The sequence below is a fragment of the Saccostrea cucullata genome, unplaced genomic scaffold, assembly GCF_032062105.1.
Source record: "Saccostrea cucullata isolate Sc308-1 unplaced genomic scaffold, CSIRO_AGI_Scuc_v1 ctg1187, whole genome shotgun sequence".
Lineage (NCBI taxonomy): Eukaryota > Metazoa > Mollusca > Bivalvia > Ostreida > Ostreidae > Saccostrea > Saccostrea cuccullata.
In genome coordinates this window covers 56,714-80,959 of record NW_026926000.1, presented here as the reverse complement: position 1 = coordinate 80,959, position 24,246 = coordinate 56,714, and the positions used below count along the sequence as shown (strand labels likewise).

Sequence of the window (24,246 nt, the reverse complement as noted above, 5' to 3'; positions counted from 1 at the left end):
GGAAAAAAATTGTAAAGTTTGCCAGTTAAAATATTATGAAATTGAGATGAAATCAAGTGTATGTCAATTAGACAATTAAATTATCTTTAATATTTTTTAGAATAAGACAATGTAAACGTAATTATTGTATCATGTGCAAGTTTGTAAGTTGAATTTCTATATAGCAATTAGTACTGAATTGAAATTAAATAAAAAATAGTTGTAATGGCTCATTTATATTTTTCACATAAAAAATGATTTAAAAGTTGTACAATTTTCAAATTTTCCATGTGTCCTAAAAAAAAATCATGCTTTTAATAGAGAGGCACTGTTTTTGCAAAAATATTTGTTTTTAAACTGAAAAAAAAAAATTAAATTTTAAATTAATTTTTTGTGTTAAATTAATCCTTTAGTTGTATTAATAAGTGATATCAAATATTATAAATTTAAAAAAAGATAATTTCATTATCAAGGGGATCATCATAAACTGGTCATTGTAGTTATTTTAATTGATAACTTATTACAAGTACACTTCTCCAATTAATGATATTTACTAAAAACAAAATATCCATTAAGTTTTACAGAAATATAATGGTAAGTTTGCATTATAAGTATTTGAAAAAAAAAGGTCATATATTAAATGTAAAAGACTAAAGATAACATGATTTTTGAACAGCTGTGCGATTCGGTCGAGTCCCAAAGAAGGAGAAGGCTCGAATCATTGAACAAATGCAGAAGAACACGATGCACTCCCAGACCAGTCAGATGATGACGATGTTTCAGAACAGCCGCGACCTGATTCAGGCCATCGTCAGCGCCCACCACGTCACGTGTGTCTTCACCCTCAACAACGTACGCCAGATGAGAGAGGAAGCCATCAAGAACAATAACTTTGTCAACTGCCCCGCTCAAATGGTAGATTTAAAATTAATTAGCTCCGTGTGAACGCTAAGTGAAGCTAATTCAAATTAAATTCTGACGCATGTGTAATGGCAAAATTTAGTCATTTGCCACTTGTGGGTGGTCAGCTATAGGTACTTGTGCTATTTTTGAGTGAAAAACTAAGGGAAATTTTGTTATTCATTTAAATGTGCATACAGACACTTTGCCATTATGTCAAATGGATCTGCTTCTGCATAAGGTGACGTGCTTTCCAAATGATGTCATAGTAGCTGTGCTGACGCCGGGCTGCAGAAGTAAAATTTTAATTCGCATTAGTTTACTTCGCATTAGCTGTCGTGTAAATGCAATTTAATTCACATTAGTTTGATTCGCATTAGTTTACTTCGCATTAATCTACTGCGAATTAAACTCTCTGTGTGAACAGGGCATTATATTGACACTATATACATGCAGTAAAACGTATATGAAATTTGTCAACTGCCCTGCTCAAATGGTATTTTGTTTGGATTTATGTTAAGACTCAGTACATTTAGATCTCACCAACTCAAACTTGATGGGACTGAAAAATATCCAGGGATTTACGATACTGGGGTAAAAGTCTTAAGGAATAAGTTAAACATGTTAGAATATGACATTGTACTGTCTGAATGACAAGGCAAAATTGATGTGTACATTGGTCAAGGTCTGAAGGAGTTAGTACTAAATGTATTTTTTTAACACACACACACACACCCATCTTCCAAAAACAGTTTTTTTCTTCAGTAAAACCTAATTTTGATCAAACTGTATTCATGTGAAAGAGGCAGGTTTTATGTTCTAATAATTTGGTTTGATTGGAAGATGACATTTCTTTATTTGTAACCTTCGTGGGAGACTAGGATGCTCTAATATAACCCATAGTAAATTTTTCTAGAAAATTCAAATTAGAATTATGATTAAAATGGTGTTCACAAGTCTGCAGACATAACAGTTTGACTGTGCTTGACATTTCCAAGAAAATTAAGGAAGGTCTTTAAAAATATATACATGTACATCTGAGGAAAAAAACAACAATTTTTAGTAGTTACAGTAAAACTTGCTTATAAGGGACTCAGACATAAGGAATGTCTGTTATAAAGAAGTTGCATCTTTGCCAAATTTCTCTTACCATATAAAGAACATCCATTAAAAGATGTACATATTATACTTTATCATATCTGAAAGACCTCTCTAGAAGCAATTTTTACTTTTCCCAATTTCGTGATACACTGATGTTATATATATTTTAAAAGCAACTCAACCTCCCTGATCATTATTTCAAATTCGTGTGATTTTGTTTTGATGACTTTTAATTTTATTGTCTATACAGGCCTGCCCCCTGAATGGTAACGTGACGCAGTCGGGGGAGGACCCCCAGGGATGGTCAGACATGTCCGAGTTCTTCACCCCTGCCATCAAGTCAGTGGTGGACTTTGCTAAGGCTATCCCTGGCTTCTGCCTTCTCAGTCAAGACGATCAAGTTACACTGTTAAAGGTGATTTACTTTACCTTGATTTCACTGTAAAAGGTAAATAAAATATCACACAGAGATAAAAAAGTTAAATATAACCATATTACATACTAAAAATGAATTGTATATGCATTTGTTACATTGTGAATTTAACAAAAATGATGAACAGCAACATAATCACACAGTACATGTTACAAGACAGGAGAGAATTATTACCCTAGTTGTATTACAAAGGAACACCTAGTATTTTAACAGCAACTACCAGTTTGTTGCTTGATAAATATTGCCTTCCATTGTCAGCTCAAATATAATGATGAGAACTGCTAACAGCCAATCTTAGAAAAAAAACACATTCCCATCATCAACAACTTTGTGTTATAACAACAACACCAACAATAAGGCTGTCATGGTTCCATATTTTTTCGAGTCAGGTTAGTTCTTATTATTTTAGGTTCAGTTTTGGGTTTTTTCAGTTTGGGTATACAATAGAATAAAAAGTCATGATTTAAATTATATTCCACAAAAAAAAAAATATTTTTATTTAATTTAAGTAACAGCAACATAATGACTAGTTTTAAGTTGTTTCCTGACTAGAAAAATAATTGAACAAAATGATTCAAATCACTTTATGATGGCAATGTACAAATGATCCTTTCGTTTTAGATGCTATTTTAATCGTAAAACCTACTCTATGATACAAATCGGAAATGAACAGAATTCCAGAAAAATAGAAGTGAACCCGACCCGAATTAATTGTTCTGTGGTTCTCGGTCATTTCGGTTACCCGTGACAGCCCTACCCAATAACATAATGCAATAATTTTAACATTATCGTAAACAACATTAATAACACCAACACTCTCATCAAAAACTTTTCCATTAACAATGCTTGTCATAGAATCAGGACTTTGCCAAAATTATCTTCTTATTGCCTGTGTTATTTATATTTGTAAGACTCCGAAGTGCGATGGTGATGCCAAAGCACGATGGTCTCGCCAAAACCCGATGGTCTGCGCCAAACCCCGATGGTTCGTTGTCGTCACGGACGCCAAAGTCCGATGGCTCGTTTCCTATGAGACACGTTGCACCAAAGTCCGATGGTTCGGAGAAACATTAGGCGTCACAATAATTCAGTTGTAATGATGCCTTTTTCATGCATTCAAATGCCATCATTTCCAAATGTATCCTTGCATGCGCTTTTATTTATTTTGCGCATTGCTTACATATTTTTCAGAGATATTAGGATTAATCCTCGCACACCACATAACTGATTAGGGTCAGTCCTTTTAAATTGCTTTGATATAGGGTTAGTCCTCACACACTAGTCAAGTTATTAATATTTCGCACCCACCAAAGATATTTTCTATATAGCTGTTAAGCCTAAATTTGATTAAGGTTAGTTTTGCACCTATCTGAGAGATAAGGATTAATTTTTGCCTAATAATAAATGTTAATACTTATTAAAAACCTTCGCATGGTGCGGCTTTATAGTTTGGCGCATAATTACTATGACATCATAAACGTTCATTGTTTCTCCGCACCATCGTACGTTGGCATGTCAGACCATCGGGGATTGGCGCAGACCATCGGACTTTGGCGTGACCATCGGACTTTGGAGTCCCATCGCACTTTGGAGTCCTACATATTTATTTGGTGCACCTTTTGTCAAAGGACACTGTACTATAGTATTTTACAAAGTTTTGTGTTCAAACATAACAATGGGTGACATTAGGCTAAAGATTCAGTTGAGCACTCGCTACTATACCACTACACAAAGTTGTATTTTGGGTAATCGTGTACTGTGAATGTATTATGGCAGATATGAAATTTTCCACAAGTTAGCGTAAATTTGATTCAGCTCTATCTGAATGTGCTAGATACATTGTATAACCTATGATAAAAGTATACATGACATTTAGCAGTGTACTTGATTTAACGGATTCTGCTTTCCGCCAAAATCACTAAATAGAATGCACCGCTAAATGTATGCGTTTACAGTCTGTTACCTGACAGTGACAATAGACCTGTGTTTTCTGTACTGTAGGCAGCTACATTTGAGGTTCTGTTGGTACGCATGGCCAGCCTATTTGATCCTGAATCCAACACAATGATGTTCACCTGCGGCAAAATGTTCAAAAGAGAGATCTCCCAGGTAAATTAAGCAGTGATCTAAATATTTAAAAAAAGAAGGATTGGTGTTCCAGTTGTGCTTAGATTTATATTTAACCAGCTTTCTGAAAGTGGAAGAACTGAGGAATCAGAATCCTTTCAATATTATAAGGCATAGCTTTAGGTACATGAAAGAAACGTTTACAGTACCTATGCCATTTGAATATATGTACAGTTTTAAAGTTTTCTGTAGGAAAATGAATCTACCGGTACATGTAATTCAGGTTTTATTTTCTGAGAGGAAAAAATAAATGACCATCAAGTCAAGAACCTATAGTGATAATAGTGTTGCTTTTATTGAGAAACGATCATTACTGGTGTATATTTGTGTAATTATTGGGTTAGGGCTGGGTAGAGAATAGGACAATTGATTTCAGTGTGTGGAAACAGGGTGATAATCACCAAACTATAGGCGTTTATCTTTGGTTTCTATATTTTGTAGTGTATCATGTAGTGGGATATCATGTTTAGTGTGTATAGCTGTTGTGAAATATAAAGCAGTCTTGTATCATTCAGCAAACTAGGACACGGTTTTAAGAATACTGACCCTGTTGAAAATAAGGAACAAATGGACAAAGATTGACATGAAATGATATAATTAACAATTACACCCTCATTATGAAATCATGTAGTACTACAGTAAAACACGCTTAGAGTGAACATTCTTAATATGAATTAATACTTACACTGAAGTGATTGTAATTGCCCTTAATTGTCTTTCAAATACATTAATTGTCAACAGATACAGTGAATTATGCTTTTTATGGAACAAAATAGTTCATCCAGTTTACTTCATTAAAATTGTGTTTCACTGTACTTTGCACTGATAGGCCTATAATTTAATTATTTTTAGTAAAAATAACAGTTTAATTGTTCTATAGGATTTGCTCTGTAATAATGGCTTTGCTTTTGAATTTTGCATTTATTTCAAAACAGTTTTGATTTCACTAATTGCACACTATAAATTTTTGAAAATGCAGTTGTACAGTAAGACAGGGTTATAGTAAATATGCTTATAATGAATTCATGCTCATAGCAGAGGGCTTTTCATTGACGAATCAATTTCTATCACCTCACCAAACATGTTTTACTGAAGTGGTTTTCTGTAAGAATTTTAAAATGGTTGTGACTCTTATGATAAATAATTGCTTCCTAATTTTCTAGAGAAGGTTAGAAAAACATATCAATTGACTTTTCCTTTTTTGTAGGTGTCAAGCAGTGCTGGGTTTTTGCTAGATTCCATGTTTGACTTTGCCGATCGGTTTAACAAACTGAATCTGACCGATGAAGAAATCGCCATTTTCTCTGCCATTGTCCTACTGTCTCCAGGTAGGGGAGAATTTTTTAAACACGTGTTAAAAGGATTATTTATACCTAATGTAATTAACAAATAAATTCACAGTTAATTATTATTACCAATGAACTTGTAATGATTTTGACATGCTTTGCAAAATCTGCTTTATGAGGTAGAGTAGTACAAGTAGTTTTTATTAAGGAGTGTGGCTTTTTAATTAACAGTGTTGATATTATATGTTTTAGCCTTATATTTACATGTGCGTCATTGTGTTGATTTAAGTCATGTAGTCAAGACGTTATAAGAGAAAGTTGGGATTGTCTTGTTATGAAAGGTGCTTGAAAATAGGCTGAAATAAAATAAATATTTGCTTTAAAAAACAATTTAACAGATAAATGTTAACTTGATATTTGTTGGTTTATTTACACTTCATATTAATTATTGATATTCACGTGTGAGGAATATAATGTTTTACTATTGGTCGTTAAGCCTAATATGAATATTTTTTTAAACCGTGTACAACTTTTCATTACCATTATGCTTTTAAATTTTGGTTGTTATATCATTTGATGGGATAAGATTTTAGTTTATAATATGGTATGACATATGTTGCCTACGTCACAATAACTTACATCAAAATCATGTTATTCCGCTGGACATAAATTTTTAAATTTGCTCAATTTTAAAGCATTTTTGATGGAAAATTTTCTTATTGTCTACATTTAACAATAGAAAATTATGAAGTATGAAGTAAATGAGGAATGAATTTAATAGCTGTCTTCAAATAACATGCAAGATAAATGTCATTGGCCACACCCTACCTGTAGACCTTTATATTAAAAGCTGTCATGCTGCTAGAACTTAAGGCATAAAAGAAGAACCCGAACATTAGTGAAATTCTACACAACTGAATGTTTGAACTGTTTACTAGAAATATTGCATTTACTGTAAAACAACTTTTAATTGTGTGCGAGAAATTTCTGCAAGATTTACATCCTTTTTAAACTCGCCAATTTTAAATGCCACAAACCATTTATTTAGCTTTGTATTTGTAGAGAATGTTTCCTCAGTCATGAAAATTATTCGCCACAGATTGATTTAAAACTGATGAATTGCAAATAAAAGATGGCACAAATAATAGTCTGTTTATGGTATCTCTTACTATTAAACTTGTAACTTTTTTTCAGATCGTCCAGGGTTAAGAAATGTTGAGCATTTGGAAAGCTTCCAGATGAAGTTAACTGAGTGTCTTCAGACGATGATCGCAGCCAATCACAAGGAAGATAACACACTGTTTGCCAAACTCCTGATGAAAACAACAGATCTGAGAACCTTAAATACTCTGCACTCGGAAAAGTCTATCGGTAAGAAAAAAATGTATTCAAAGGACAAGATAAAAGACTGGTTAAAAATTTTAGTTAGGCTGATATGAATATGGTTGTCTAAAAGTCACATCGAATGTCAACAATCAGAGTCAGTTAAAATTAGCAAAGAATTGAAAGAAAATGATAGTAAACATGAAAGTCATTTCAAATAAACAAAGAACAGAGTCTGACATAAATGTGATATGTTTTTCATGAAGACTCACTGATAATTGCACTTCCTTAAATTATCTACTTCAGGTCAAAATGAAAAGAATGGCATGGAGAAGACTTCGGAGCACACTATTGGAACCATGGATGGTCACGACCAAGTGGATTCATCGATGTAATTATCCTTCTTAAAAGTTCACTAGTGTTTACTGCTTTGAGTTAGCCCAATTTTATAGAATGTGTATTGGCAAAGTTGCTTTCAAAATATGTATAGTTTCTTTTGATTCCTTCTCTTTACAGTTCTGAAGGATCAACGGTATCGGATAACTCCTCCATACCTACTAGTTTGTCGGGGGCCACTGGATACGATTCAGGCATCTTTGATGGAATACCCATAGTTCCACAGCGCCACTCCCTGGAAACAACACACCCCCATCTGCTTCTGAAAACACCATATGGAACATTTTACCGTGAGGACTCCCTTGGTTACTATGGTTTTGTCACAGATCAGCCAATCAGAAGATGTCACACTTTGGAGCGGGACACCCTTTCCCGACCACGTTTGCACACCATAGAGGAACGCAGACGTTACACAATGGACAAAGACTACATGGATAGGAAGATCAATAATCTTGGTGAGAGATTCCAAATGGAGAAGGGGGCATTACGTGGGAATAGCATGCCACCCTCACTGGCAGGTAGTGCTGCATCGAGCCCTGTACCCCCACATTTCTTTCTGGAGACCAGGAGTCCAGAGCTCAAACCTGGTTCATTAGAATCTCATAGTGCAGGCAACAGCTTAAGAGGAAGCCCCATGTTCAGTTCTGACAATTTTATTCCCATTCCATCAACTTCTCCAAAACCAGGATCCCCCAACTTCAGATCTCGCTCTGGATCCATGGGCATGGATGATCATTCTCAATTGCGTCCAAGGTGTTACAGTTTCCACATGAACAGTGAGGGGAAGGCCTCACGCGATCCGAGCCGGGAGGCGTTTCAGGAGAGTTACACAATGTCGCCGGAAATGAGGAGAGGAAGTGTGGGAGCTGTGTATGGACTCCACCACAAGAAGAAGTCCTTGCTGGTGGATCGTCACCCCCGATATCTGTCACGTCTCTCTGACTCCATTGTGAAGAGGGTAGACAAGATTAAAAGCCAGGAGACAAAGAAAGTGAGATAACTATTTAATTAAATGATTTTTTTTAATCCATTTTCAGTAATTTCCTTTTAGTCAGCTTTATTTTATTGGTTTTTTTTTTATACCCCCGCAAACGAAGTTTAGGGGGGTATATTGGAATCACCATGTCCGTCTGTCTGTCCGTCTGTCTGTAGACAAGATTTTGTCCGGACCGTTTCTCAGAAACTGTCCGATGGATTTGTCTGAAATTTTATACACTTATTATTCACCATGTGAAGGTGTGCACCTGGGATTTTCATCATGATTGGATGATTTTTCTGCATTTTACAGGCGTTTTTTCTTTTTTATTTTGTGATTTTGTTTGGCTCATAACTAGAAAACTATTGGACTTACAATCATCAAACTTGGACAATTTATGCATCTTGGGTAGACGGTGTGTCACGACCTATTTCAAGGTCACTGTGACCTTTAATTTAAGTGATTTTTTAAAAAAAACTAAGTCTTTAAAATTTTAAATTTCATAATCCTGAAAAATGTGAAAATATAGTTGTATCCTTATTAAAAAATGCTAAATTAAGTAAAAACTTATTTTTTATCATATACTTCACAAGAAATTCTGTAACAAATGTTAATGATTTGAGAGGAATTCAGTTTGTCCCATGGGCATAATTATCAAGCACTGGTCAAGGAAATTTTTTTTTTTTTTTTTTTTTTTTTCAATTTACAGAAACAACACATTACATATATGTTCAGAAGCAAACATTTAAATGTAGTTAATGACACACTCACATACAGATGTACACACACTTACATACAGAGTGAGACTCACACAATATTACATGTGGAAGGGAGGTGAAATAAATATCAGTCGGTATAACAACAGTATAAAACTCCAATGCTTAGTCATTAAATAAATATCAGTCAATATAACAATAGTATAAAACTCCAATGCTTAGTCATTACTTTGAAAAAGACATTTCCAATTAGACCATCTTTTTTCAAATTGTTCAACATCATATACTTTTTTTTCTATAACAAAATAATTACTCAAGTACAATAATAAATCATTAAATAAAATGGTACACTTTTTTCTTGATGTTTGAAAGATATATTTTTTTACTAATACAATAATAACATTCAAACCCACATCAATGTCTGCAGTACAGAGGATTACATTTTGTATATTAAATTGCAATGTTCTACCAGATTTTAAACAAATCCAATCTTCTAAGGATGACCAGATTATCTTGACAAAATCACATTCAAAAAATAAGTGTTTTAATGTCTCAGGTTCCTGTGAGCACAGTGCACACTTTTGATTATCAATAATTTTTGAAAAAAACAAATATCTTTTCACACCAAGTATTCTGTGTAAAATTCTGTATTGAAACCAAAACAATGTTGTATCTTTTGTTAGATTTTTAAGATTAATATAAACTTGATTCCAATTAAAGTCATCTTGTAGTGATAAATCATTTGTCCATTTCTTTTCACACGAAGGTTTATGTTGTCCTTGGGACATAAACAAATCGTATATTCTTCTAGAACCTTTTTTATCTTTACACAAAATTGTTATAAACTCAAGCTGGACTGGTCTTGTTACTAAAGAAGGATCCAGATTTTTTACTTCTGGCATTGCACATAAAATAGCATGCTTAAGACCTTCATATATGGTAAAGGGCATTTTTACATTAAAATAATCTTTTAATTTATCATAAGAAATAAAAGTACCCTGGCTAATGAGCAAGTCAGAAACTATATGGAATCCTTCCTTTGGTCAAGGAAAATTTTTGATAGCAGAAATGTGCATGTCAAATTAGAGAGAAATTAATGAGTTCATTGTCGGGAGTTAACTGGCAAGAGCATATCTAGATCTGATCTGATGCAGTGTATCTTAATTTATCTCTTGGGAGTTGGGCATAAAGAAATGGCCTTATACATGTAGTTGCTTGTGTTAATTAAGAGTTCTTGATGGCTGTAGTTCAGATAAAGATCTTTCAATTGGTGTAATGTAATTAAAACAAATTGATGTTTTAGTATTTGATTAAAACTGAATTAGTATTGTATGATATAATTAAAATTAATTTTACATGTGTTCATTGAAAAAAATACATTTAAATTTTTATATATTTGCAACAAATTGCAGTCATGTCTCACTTAGAATTTTATAGTCTAAAGAATAATTAATTTTTGATTTTTTTTTTATTAGACTGCAGCATTTCCATTATTTCATAAAATATGCAATAAACAATTTAAAGCTGCAGATGGCTATTTGTTAAGCTCTAACACAGCCAGTTTAGAATATTTGTTTTAATTAATCCCTACACTGTAAGTCTCTTAGAGATGTATGTACAATATTTTAAACATGATAAAAAATGGAAATTAGATCATTGAAATCTGTGTCAATCTGTTAATCAAGGTTACTTGATTTTCTTGCACCCTAACCAATTTATGACTATCGAACAATATTTGATGGGCGTATCATGCTGTGGCGGGACACTTTATTAGACAATAGTGAACACCTCTTACTAGATCCATAAAATATTTCTGAATTGGCACCTACTCTGAAAAACCCAGCGGGGGTATTTGTCCCTATTGGACAGTTCTAGTTTACTTTTTAAATGCAAAATTTAAGTTTTTTTTCATTGCCCTTCCAAAAGCATTTCATTTTACATAAATCAATGTTTTAGAGATTTTCTGATAAATGGAGCAGAAGCAATTTTAGATTATTGTTTGACATGTGGCAAATGGATTTTCATATACTGTAGACATACTTTTTTCCATGTGGCATAAAATGCTATATATGCGGTCACAAATTTTCCGCGGAAATTTGTCCAAGCGTACTTAATATAAATGTAAGGCATATAGTGACAGTCTAAGAAATCTACGTAATTTTCTACCCGCGGAATAAACAGAAATTGAGATTCTGCGGAGTTATGACCCCGTGGAAAAAAGTACATCTTGAGTATTTAATACTTAAATTTTATTTTTCATAAAAAGAAATGCATTAACTTATTTTGTATGATATCTTACTATTTAACTTCTTTACAGGTGCCGGATACTTATGAGAATCTTCCAGCAGTTCAGCTCCCTGTTCAGCCAGAACAAGTCACCTGGCTCCCTCCCTCTACATCTAGTCCAGTATCTGCTGCTGCAGGAGCTCCCCCTCCTCCCAGCAACCAGAAAAATCCAGATCCAGCCAAATCAGACCAGCCGCTTGGTTCTCCTGTCGCTATGGATACAGATGAGGACCAGACAAGTGTGGAAAGTCAGGAATCAAGTTCTGTCTTCCACAAAAAGTTTGACAAAATGAGGAAACATTTGATTTCAACAGAAAATGAAGCCGAGAGGAAGTCCAAGGCTGAGGACGAGGATGTTATGATAGATGAGGATACCAGCGTGTCCTCCCAGGATAATGTTATCAATGAAAGAAATGATGAATCCCAGTCTATGGATGACATACCAAATAAGGACCTTGAGAAATTGAAGATTAATGACGATACAAAAGAGAAGAAGACAAAATCGGCTGTGGAGAGTCACCCACAGCTTCTGGCTCACTTAAATTCTAGCACTCCAAATCTGCAAATGGGCTTCTTGAAGCTTCCATTGCAAGTGTCTCCCAAACAGACAACGACAGCTTCGTCACCTCAAGTTTTGCTGAATATTCCCAAGTACAGCGGCAGACCCTCTTCTGTGGCCAAGGAATTGCCCACACTGGCTTCTCAGTTAAACAGTACTCCCCTCAGCAGTACGTCTTCTTTTACACGGTTCGTGGAACAAGGCAACAGGAGAGACAACATGCACTCAGAGACTATGAGCCACTTAAAGGACAAGCTCATGCGTAAATATGACAGCATGGAAAATTTGGACAAAGTCCCATCCCATCAGTCCCAGCCTAACAGTGAAAATGACAAGCACCCAAAGATCTCATCAGCCTCCAACCCAAATATTCCTGCCGGACTTTATCCAACAAACATGTGTTCTGAGGGTGTCAGAGGCATGTTCCCTCAATCAGGCATGCCCATGCACCCTGCCTTCTTAGGATCGGGGGGATCAGGATTTGTTCCCAGGATGTACATGGTGCCTGGTTATAACCAACACCTGGCGGGAATGCAGCAGCTGGCACAGATTTATGCTAAAAATGTGGATCAGGAGAGGAGGTAGGGTCATTTTACTCATTATTGGCTTATATGTAGAAAAAGTTGGTTACATTCCCTGTAAAGTGAGATTTCATTGATGGATCTAGAAAAACCCCAACAGTTAGTAAAACATCCAAATATGAAACAGATATGGCAAGACTTTGTTGTGAATTTTTATTTCAAGTTCATTTGGATAATTCTAGTCAACAAATTCATGGCATTAACTATTGTTAATTGATAAAAAGTGGTTGATATGTTTGATTGTGAAGTTGAAGGCTACAAAAAAAATTTTTTCTTCTCATGCAGGCCTAGTCTATGTTGGAAATGGTTGTATAAAATATAGTAAAAAAAATTGAAGGGTTTTCCTGACTTTTGAAAAATTTGGTGATTTTAAATTTTCTAAACGTTCTTCAAGGTTTTTGAGAATCCACATCTAAATTACATCACTTATAGAATATTCTATTTATCTGAAGTTTCTCTTTTATAGCAGTTATTATTTTTGTAACAAGTAAAGATGAGGGCTTGGTGGAGCATCCTCAAGTAACAAATGTACATTGAAAGTTGCATGAAGACATGTCTTAAATGATATTGATGTGTAATTTAAAAAGACGCAAGATTATACTCTCAATGTTGACAATACTAATTTATGTCTTGTACAGAAAGGACCAGAGTGAGATTCAGATTCAGGTGGACAATGAAGGCGAAGGGAAACCTCACGACGGAAACTCCAACCTTGACCTGACCTTAGAACAGAGAATTAAAACGGAAATGAATTAAACCCAGCTAGGTTGTTTACAAAAAGTGAGTAGTTCATCATGTTCATCCTGTCATTAATCAATGATCATTCATGATGGCCAAAAACAGATGAAAATTATTTGCAATGTACAAAGAGTGCCATTGTTTCAAAAAATCTAGTTTTGATTTACAGTTAAAATTTCTAATCTGTATGTTTTTTCCAAAATCTTGCCTAATAGGATGTACCTAGGTAAATTATTAAGTTCCGATCAGTAAATTTAGATGTTTAAGATTTCTTATATGGATGGCTGTAGAATGCTGTTTATTCTGGCCATTTTCTGTGGAACAAGTGGAATCCGAATCCAGATTAGACAATTTTTAATGTACATAGAATTAAGGATGAAACCATAATAATTTTATTTCTTTGAACAGATGGAAAATCTGCTTGCCATTCAAAAAGCCACTTCTGCTTCATCATCATCAATCTATATAGTAGGAAGATCTTTTCTGTGTTTTTTTGTGATTCAACAATCATCGAAGTGCTAACTGGTACCCATCTTCAGGGATCAACTGGTATCCATCCCTCCCATAGACTCAGCAGTGCTGAACACTCTGTGTAACATAGATAGTGACTGTGTATATATGTGTATATATTTAGAATCCGTGAGAATGCTATATTTTTGGAGATTTGTTATTCGGATGATGGTTAGAGCTGGTCCTCTTATTCTGTTGTCAAACCTTGTGTACCGTTATAGTAGATGCCATGAAAGCTCCCCCCCTCATTTTGTCATTTAATTTCCCCTGATCTCTCTGAGATAATCTATCTCACATTATTTAAAAAAATGTGAAAGTTAGTATTATCGGGTGTCTGTTCTTGCAGTTCGGAATGTCATTTTGTGAAAAACTGGTCTATTGGAATGACATACAAGACTTCGTTTATGATAGGTTTGTACAGATGTATTTTGAAGGAGAAGAGGCAAATCTTTATAAATTCTTTTTTTCCCAATTCTATTCTGTATTTTAGAATCTGTATAGATGTACATAAACTGTATGTAAACAAATTTTTCTTTATGAGTGGAATACATCCTGAATGTTCATGGCTTTTTTTGGAGGGCATAGTCACTACTTCTTATTAAATCGATGTCGGTATTATGAATTTGTTGTCCAACCACCAACTTCTGCTCAAATATGTTGGAAAAGTTTTGCACATTTTGTTGAATGAAATAGAATATGTACTTACTGTGTATTTCATTTAACAAGAGAACATGTATTTTTTTCGCTCTCTTTGCCCTCTTCCATTTTTCTCTTTAACAACTGAAGAACTGCAGATGCAAATTGAGTAAGAATTGCTTTCAGTAACTGAATGCTTTTGTAGATATTTTGATTACCCATAAACATAAGGTATTGCAATGTCTGGGTGTGACTGTCAGAAATGATATTTTGAATTTCAAATGTCATTTCATTGTGTTAATGTTTCTGTGCTGTAATTGTCGATTTTCATCGAAATGCTTTCACTGTTGTTGCTCTTTCACAACTAACAGAGTGGTTAGAATTTGGTTGCTTGGTAACTGTGAAAATTAATAACTGATGAACTTTTTCAGCAAGTCATCTATATCACGGAAATGTTAATGTTGCTGACATTTTTTATAGCCAAATCATCTCCCAATTATGCTACAGAACTCTTTTTTTCTAAGTTTTTTTATCTATACTGGTCAAAGACCAGAAGACCTTTATGCATTGGAAAGGTGTAGATCATCCATCAGTCTGTCTGTCTTTCGATCTATTCATCTTCATTTTTTTTTTCAAAATACTTGTACTTCTCCCAGAGTTTTGGTCCAAGTATAACCTAATTCTGAATGTTTTTTTTTGATTTTGACAGGGTTGTCATGAGTACTTGAAATACATATTTCTTTGAATTTTTTTTTTTTCAAAAAAAAAACCCAAAACACTATTCCTCCTACAGTTATGGTTCAATTTCAGTGTAACTTGGCACACAAGTAGACTGTACCAAGATATATAACCTCTGCGGGTTTTTTGATTTGATTGACAAAAAATGTTGCCATGGTTACTTAAAATAGAGAAATTTCTTTGTAAACTTTAAATGGAATGCTATACTCCTCCTACATTTTTAGTCTGATTAGACTTTTTACACAAGTTTTCTATACTTATATATTGGGATACATTTTTATAAGATGTATACAACAGTAGAGCTACAGTCATGTCGAGCCTTTTTTTTTTTTTTTTTTTTTTTTTTTTTTTATAGTTTACAGATAACAGGAAGCATAATTGTGAAGCATGAAATCTGATTTGCACAGCAAATTTACTTTCGCTTTGATAATTCTTAGAAAAAGAGGAATTGATACATGTGTACATATTTTTGTTTAAAACATGAACAGAATTAATATATAGCCCTTTTGTGTACAGTTTATGGTACATATATTACATATTTGATAATTTATTTGTGAACTGATTGAGAGATATATGTGCCCTTGCCATAAATGTACTATTTTTATTATATACATATATATAGATTATATACATTCTGTGTTGTCCGTGTACATATCTCATTAGGTAATTGTATAGAACTTCTTTTTGTGTCCTGTAAATTCAATGTAACATATTGACCCTGCATGGTGAAACAGTGAGATTCATTTAGAAGCTGCAGTATGCTGTAGTTTTTCATTATTACGTAGGGTTGGGGGTGTTGGTTTTTTCAGTAGTACAGAAATTTATTATGTTGAGATTTTATGAAAACAATTTCCATTCTATCAAATTATCAATATTTTATTGAATGTCATTATTTAGCTCTTCTTAAACAGGTTGAATTGTGCTCATTCGATAACCAGGCATTGTGGTTAATGTTCTAGGAACAAGATGTGTCCATTCCCAAGAAACTGTAGGCCACTGCCTCCTCTGACCAACCTTGCATGGATATATAAATTATAATTATTTAGACAGAGGGAAGCAAACTACTAAAACTACTGGAGTGGCCTTAGATACTGAGTCTGAATTAAATGTTATGGACAAGTGACAAGGTTCAACTTTCTGATACATGTTTTTTTTTCGTAATAAATTTTAAATTTTACCAAGACGGAGCTTGCATGGATATTGCATCTAGAAATGAAGTTTTAAATACATAAACTTTCATTTTGTATGAAACTTTCCCTAACATAGAAATAACATTCATTTAGGTGGGCTCTATAATTTTTAATTACCTATTTTCAATCTGTTGAACACAAGTTCATTTTTCGATTATAAGCAAGAGGAGTCATTTATTTGTATAACATGAAGCTCTGCAAATACAACTCGCTAACCTTTCAACATTTAAACCAAATGAAAATTTTTTAAATCCTCAAAATCTGTAAATATTTTTTATTTTGTCCAAATAATTGTACCGTCTTGTGAATTTTTCTTCAATTTAGTGTAGTTTAGATTGTAAATAGTGGTGTTATTTGTCGTATAGATGTATTTGTACAATCTTTTCCAAAAGATATTCAAAATAAGAATAGGAATTTATAGAGCATCAAACATCTATAATATTCAGAGATTGATAAAGCTAACTCAACAAAAAAGTGCAATAGTTTAAAAAAAAAAATATTTCTGATCAGACATTTGTACCAAAGGAGTTTGCAAAATCTTTTGAGATAAATTCTGGTAAAATTGCTCTACTTTTTAATGCTTTTTTTCAGTAGGTGTATTAGTTATAAAAATGGCATTGTAAAAGATATGACATTTATTTGTGTGAATAGGAAAACTAGGGATGAATTTTCATAGAGTGTACATATATATATTACACAACCATATAATTCTTTAATCTCATTGAATTATGTAAAAGGTTGTAGAATGATATCAAGAGAAATCATGAAATTAAATTTATTTATTGATGATATTTATGAATACATTATAAAGTGCTACAAAATGTAACTTAAATTATTGCATGCAATTGCCTGCATTTTAAAGTACAATTTGTTATTTATGAAAGCTAAGTTACATATGTTGGATAAAAATTTGAAAAATATAGATGAAATTATGTGCCTATGTACATGTACTTGAATAATCAATACAGCTATTAGATAATCTTTTTTTAGTATGTTGAGATATCATACAAAAATCACAAAATTTGCTTACCTACTTTAGCATAAATCACAGATAATTATTATTATGTTGAAAAATCATACATAAATGTAAATTTTTTTTTAAATGTAATCTAGCATATATTGCAGATAAATTGTGATGCAGATTCAAAAATTGGTTAGTGCTTGGTATTTATTAAGTGAAACAGTTATTGTTCTTCATTGCTACAAGTGATTAAGTCTGAGAGAGAGAGCTTAAAAGTTAATTATACATAGTTTTAATTAATGATTTTGCTGAACCAAATGGTCTTGTTAATTTATTTACTCTCTTGCTTTTATATATTTTATTGGCTTGACTATAATTTTTCACTTCATGAAAGAGATTTGCAATTGTTGCATATAAAAATCTTTATTAAAAAGTCTCGATTTAAAGTGTTTATCATGTGAAGGAATGATATTTTATTTTGCAATAGTTTTGTCTTGACAACACAATGACTGAAAATGAAAGTATTGAGTAGTTATAGTTGATATGTTTTGTTTTTGAATCTTCATTTTCTCACTCTAAGCTCATACTACATTTGTTGCTATGTAGGGTGTAGTATTTTGTCTGTTTAAATAAAGTTCAGAAATAATTTGGTGTTTTATTTATTAGCCTAGATTGTGGTTCTGAAGCAGTGCATGTAAGGAATGCAAGAAAAACTTCGTAGATTTGAGCTGAAAACTGGGAAGTGCAGAAGCACTCATGGTCAAGGGAGTATCTTCCAAAAACTGAAACAGTGGCCTGACGGAGAGTGGGATCCAATGCACCACAGGCACTCCCTTCAGCGGACGAACTTTCCGCTGGCACAGGTGTATTGTTAAAGAGTAGGGTTAGGGTTAGACGGCCAGGGTTAGGGTTAATATAAGAGTTAGAGTTAAGCTACAAGTGCTAGGGTTAGGTTTGAGTTAGAGGGTTAGAGATTTGAGACAGTTAAAATGTATAAAGAAACCTGATGCTGACATGTGGCAGCTTATAGCAAGGATTGAAGTTTCTCAACTCAAAGTCTGACTCAATGGTCAAGAGACCAGAAATGTTTTTATCCAAACAAAGGATGTATATTTTAAATATGAAAGCCCAAGTACTAATGTTTGAAAAGTTCTGGCCAAGATTAGTTTTTAAATTTGGGTCAAAATCAAAGATTCAAGGGTAAAAATTAATGGTACCAAGGGGAAGACCTTGTTAAAAGAAATTTACAAAAGAAATTTGTAAAAGCCCTTACACCAATCATTTAAAAGAAAATGTAAAATATCATTCCCTTACACATAACTGTTCAAAAATTATGACCAAGGTTAAAAATAAAAAAAAACAAAAAACCTAGCACCAACCGTTCAAACGTTATGGCCAAAGTTAAAGTTTGGTAAATTTTTGCAAAAGGTGGGTCAAACTCCAAGGTCAGGAGGGCAGATTTGTTGATACACAAAGAAAGATCTTGTCACAAGTAATACACCTGTGAAAGCCAAAATTCTGCCCACTCAGAAGTTATGGGGAAGGTTCAAGTATTTGCAGACATACAGACAAGGTACAAACCACGAGAATCTTTGATTTGGGGGCATAAATTAGCAAAGAAGGGGGGTGTTATAAAGTTATGAAATATTATAGAACAATTTATCTGGGGAGATTCTTTGCTGTAGGGAAGTTACTTGTATGCCCTACAACACAACACCCTAATGAATTAATGTTATTATTCTGAAGAAAATTATATCTTGATGTATATATATTGAGTTGATCCACTTCATAGGGCATCTTTCATTTTTCTCAGGTATACCTAAGTATCATAATATTGATGAACAGTCATATCACAGCTGCTTAATTACTTAAATGGGAAAATACAAGCAATAAATATTTATTTAATTTGATGAATGATATAATATTACAAATATTTTGATTTAAGAGGGCTGACTGGGGTTTTATTATGTGAAAACTGCAATAGTGAAACTCTTCATTTTTATACCATATATAATTTACATTAACTTCAGCGTACATGCCAAGTTTGGGGAAAATCTACCGTCCGGGTATTCTTAAGGGACCTTCTCAAAATACAGGAACATTAACTATTGGATTATATAGGAAATTGCCACTTTTTAGCACTTTAAAGCATATTATACAAATATTACAATAATACATGATGAGTAATACTATATTCTTGTACATTATATGTAAGAAACACAAAATTCTACCGTCTTGTTACGAGAAGGGGCATCTCAAAATGCAAAAAATTAATCAATTTTCTTGTTTTTATAGAGAACTACAAAATATGACGGGCACATGAGATTTATATGAAACCATAATAAAAATATTGGAGATATTCTTAAATTGCAATGTTTTGAATTTCAAGAGCGTATGTTTATTACTTTTTCTTTAATAACATTTTTATTACCCATTTCTTAAGAGCTTCAGTTTGTCATAACGTCAAAACCACACTATAACGACGTCAACCTAACTATCAATTGCAAAATCGGTGAAAAAATCAGTTATATAAAATTGTAGTTACATTTTTAAACCTGTTATTTCTTAAGTTTGTTTAATTTTATTAATCAAGAGAAAAAAGTTGTTTTAAAACAGTAAGTACGCTTCATTTTACCATGATGTGTGAAATATTGCGCAATGAAAACCAAAGAAGTCGGCCCCCTTAAATTATAACAAACCGTGAATAAAACACTGGATTTCTGTTAATTCAATTTCATATCAAAGGGCAGATCACTCTTACTGCATTGAGGTACCAATTAAGATTGAATTCAAATTTCAGGATTGTCTGTCACTTATCTGTTAATTTTGCCAGATCTTCTGAAGAGAAAGAGTTTTCTCCTGCGTGAAAAATGTAATAAAAGTACACCAATATGCATATAATCTGGCCTGGGAAATGTAAAACAATAAAGGTTACAGATACATGAAAAATTGTTTTGCTTCAGAGTAAAAGTATATCGGTATATAACCTGGGAAAAGTGAAACAAGAAAGGTTAATACCCTGTAACCTCTTCAGATCATAATAAGGTAAGGTCAGACAAAGAGAAGAAAACCAGGTAAACGGAGTTGTACATTTTAGATATGTGCATGAGCGGTAATAATGCTATAGTCAAGGTATTACATGATTTCTATCACATTTTACCTGATTATATATTATTTGAATTGTGTGGGTGAGGTATATTTGAGTCCCCCCAGTAAACATCTTAATAGGGATTACATGTATTATAGACAGTGCGAGTCTCTCATTACATCAACAGGGTTAATAAAAATGTCATCAAGGCAGTTCCTTATATCCAGATTGGCGATATCTCGTTATGCTGTAGGGAGAGCAAATGGACCTACGCATACAGTCAGGCATAAATAATACATAAATTGTCAGGTACTCCAAGTTGGTTCATGATATAGGTAATCAGTTTTGTTTTTACCTCATTTGAGGTATTTTGTACAAAGTTATATAAATTTAATTTCAACAGAAAAATCAAACACCCTTTACTGTAAATGTTGACCGTATTTCATAAACACTGCAAAATTTATATAAGATACCGTATTTCATAAATACTGCAAAATTTGTAAGTGAATAAATACAGTTGAAGTTCAGTATCTTGAACACTTATAAAGGCAATATCTCAAATAGATATGTCAAAGTGACATGAACTGCTCAATATTCAAGTATTTTATTCTCAATAAGTTAAGTCTTTGCTTATCTCAAAGATTTTTCTTGGTCCCATAGTTTGAGATATTAAATTAGGCTTGACTGTTTTACAATAGAACTTGTCGAAGTTTGACTGTATTTGTTAAATTTGATATGAAATCTTCCTATGGTAGTGCAGAATCAAATATTGTTCACATCATGACCCTTGGGGGTAAAGGTGGGCCACAAGGATGGATCAAAGTTTCACTCAGGAAAATGACAGGAAAAGGTCCTTGAAGGTCAACAAAGCCATGATTACACAAATTGATGTGAAAGTATCCTAAGATTTACTCAAATCATGACCTCTGGGGATTAGGGTGGGGCCACAATGGGTGATCGAACTTTTACACAGGAATACATAGGAAAAAATATTTTCTTAAGAACAACAAAGCCATGCTCAGTCATATATTCATATGGAATCATCCTTTAATAGGTAGGGTAGATTTGTTTGTTAATTCAAATTCTGACCTCCAGAGTAGCTGGGGTTGCTATGAGCAATCAAAGTTTTACATAGAAATATGAAGGGAAAAAAAAAAAACTAGGTTGATGAACAAAAAGTGTCATAGTTACTCAGGTTAGGGTTGTGGCCCATTTTCTCTCCACACTAATGGCAACTATATTAGAAGAGTTTGTTTTCTGTAGCAACTCAATGAAGTAAAAAAAAAAAAAAGTCTGCATTCTTAATACATTTTATTTGAGTATTTATCATTTTTCAACAATGCATACACAATATTCATCCGTAATATTTAACATTTAGAAGACAACCATACAGTAACACACAGTAACAATCAGATTTATCACAATACATCCAGCTGGCATTGTAAGCCAGGCATCAGAAGAAAGTTACCTTCTTTGACAATCAATCTCATAATTTAAGAAAACATTCCTTACATATTTTTCATTGCTAATTCAATTTGGAAAAACAAGTATTATTGCCATTAAAAAGTAAATTTAATTACATTTATACAAGATTTTGAATAAAAAAAAAAATTTAAAAAAAATAAAAAATGATTACAATCTTCTCATGCCTGGCTCTAATTAACACCAGTGCCTTTAAGAGCAGACCGGCAGACCGTTAGAAATCTTATTTGCTGTAATATAATATTGCAATGGAAGAAATATGATGTATTGACAAGAAACCAATATCACAAACTCTTGGATCATTGATAAAAACAGACATTGAAGCATTAACAGTTTGTAACTCTACATTTCATTAATGAGTTAATTTGATATAAGATTTGGGGACAATGCAATGCATTTGACTATAAACTGAAGAGTTGTACAGTAATACGAGAAACACAAAGGAAAAAAGAATTGTGAGATAATCATACCAGATACTGGCTTATCTTTGAATTGGTTATTAATTGCATTTTTAAAATGTTAATATTTACCCATTTTATATAATAAAAAAATATTTTGTTTTCTTCCAATTCTGTCCCTTCATCAACAATAACACTATCTTCACCCAGAACAATTTCTCACTATCAAAACTTCCCTCCCTTTTTCTCAACAGTTTTAAAAACTGGCACACAAAGAAATTAATTTAACAAAAGAAAAGGTACAGAAAATGTAATACTGAACAAAACAGAACATTAGACCAATATCCCCATTCCTCAGAATCATCATCTGATGAATTTATATTTCTTATTTGGAAAATACCATCCAAGGCATGTTTATAACAAAATTCATAAAATCTTGTACATCTAACACAAAAAGGTCCTGAACAATTTGTTCACTTTCATGTTCACTAAAGGATTTCATGTTTGTATGAAAGATGTTCAAGAGAAAATGAGGAATAGTAACTGGTCTTTGCTTCACAAACTATGGTACAAAGCATAATAACATTATAAATTAAAATGTAGATTTATATGGTAATTCTCGTTATTTCGTCATTTTCAAATGGCATAATGGACAAATACATATAAAAATGACACATATAGTATACAAGATGAAAATCTTTCTATTGTTTTTTTTACCCTTGAAAAATGGCCCCCTGTTCCCCTCTTCAGAGAACAGAAGATTATTGTACATCACATTCAGAGAATCAAGTAAACCTCAATATACATATAGAATCAAGTACACCATCACATACACTTCATTTAAAATCTCTATGACCTTATTTTATTACGTACAATGCATTAGCAGTTTTAGTATGGTATGAATATGTAAATTTACGTCAAACTATCTCATGAATATTAAAAATACCTTATTTCTAAATGAATAAATCAAAGCAATAGTATAAATCCACTGGGCATGGGTTCATACCTATACATCTAATTTTACTGGCTCTTCATTTACATTTTACCCTCAAATATGAAAAAAAACTGAACTGCTGAAATACATTCTGCTGGAACATTCATTCCTCATGAAGGCACGCAATATTAGACATAAAATTTCTCCCACTCAAACTCCTACACAAATTCCTGTCACTCAAAACAAACATCACATGGTAATCTAGCTTTCCTCTTTGGCTCTCTTGAAATTTTTAATTAACAAAAAAAAAAAAAACTGAGGTAATATCATATTGTGTTATTACAATCTTAATTAATATACACAGGTATGAAGACTTTCTCGTTATTATACAAGAGTAAGAACAAAATAAAAAACAACAATCATGCCACGTGTTGTTTATCAATACAAAGAAAAATTCTCGTTAAAAAAATTAAAATGGTGGCTCAATCGACTCTCCTCATTTTGAATAAACATGCTCTATGCTCTCAAACATTACCCTCCATTTTTGAGGAGGATTCTGGGACATCTCGTAGCAGACGACACCTTCTCTCCTTCAGCCTAGGTTTTGGATTCCATGAAAAATGACGAAGAGTCTCTCTGGACATGATGTCATAGTTCCTCGTTTGATTGCGTTAACTGTGAGTTTGGAGAAGAGGAGTTTAAAGTCTGAGGTTGAAATGAATTCTGACCAGAAATCTGAGAGGAACTTAATGTTCTGTCATATGAAGTGAACTCTATAGTTCCCTCTGAAATTAAAAAGAAAGCATAAAATTTAAATGCAGCTTGATTTTTTTTCCATTGTAAAGGTGCATAAAGATTTAAAATAAATCGTTTTACAAAATGTGCTAATATCATAATTTGAAATTAAG

The 24,246-nt window shown here is 32.8% G+C and overlaps 2 protein-coding genes across 5 annotated transcripts in view; one reads left to right on the top strand and one right to left on the bottom strand.

Moving 5' to 3' along the window:
• Window positions 1-637: 637 nt before the first annotated feature.
• On the top strand, window positions 638-18,082 carry LOC134270365 (uncharacterized). The gene is made up of 10 exons (XM_062752608.1): window positions 638-894; window positions 2,231-2,395; window positions 4,415-4,522; window positions 5,748-5,868; window positions 7,021-7,197; window positions 7,456-7,540; window positions 7,666-8,536; window positions 11,555-12,663; window positions 13,302-13,443; window positions 13,810-18,082. The coding sequence occupies exons 1-9, from the start codon at window positions 709-711 to the stop codon at window positions 13,417-13,419; spliced, it is 2,940 nt and encodes a 979-aa protein (XP_062608592.1). The 5' UTR covers window positions 638-708; the 3' UTR covers window positions 13,420-13,443; window positions 13,810-18,082.
• Window positions 18,083-21,818: 3,736 nt separating this feature from the next.
• The window catches only part of LOC134270364 (interference hedgehog-like), a 56,017-nt gene continuing 53,589 nt past the window's right edge, over window positions 21,819-24,246 (bottom strand). For all 4 annotated transcript variants that reach the window (XM_062752606.1, XM_062752604.1, XM_062752607.1 and 1 more), the window contains exon 17: window positions 21,819-24,123. In XM_062752606.1, coding sequence (XP_062608590.1) covers window positions 23,987-24,123 — 137 coding nt within the window. In that variant the 3' untranslated portion in view covers window positions 21,819-23,986. The remainder of the gene's footprint in view (window positions 24,124-24,246) is intronic.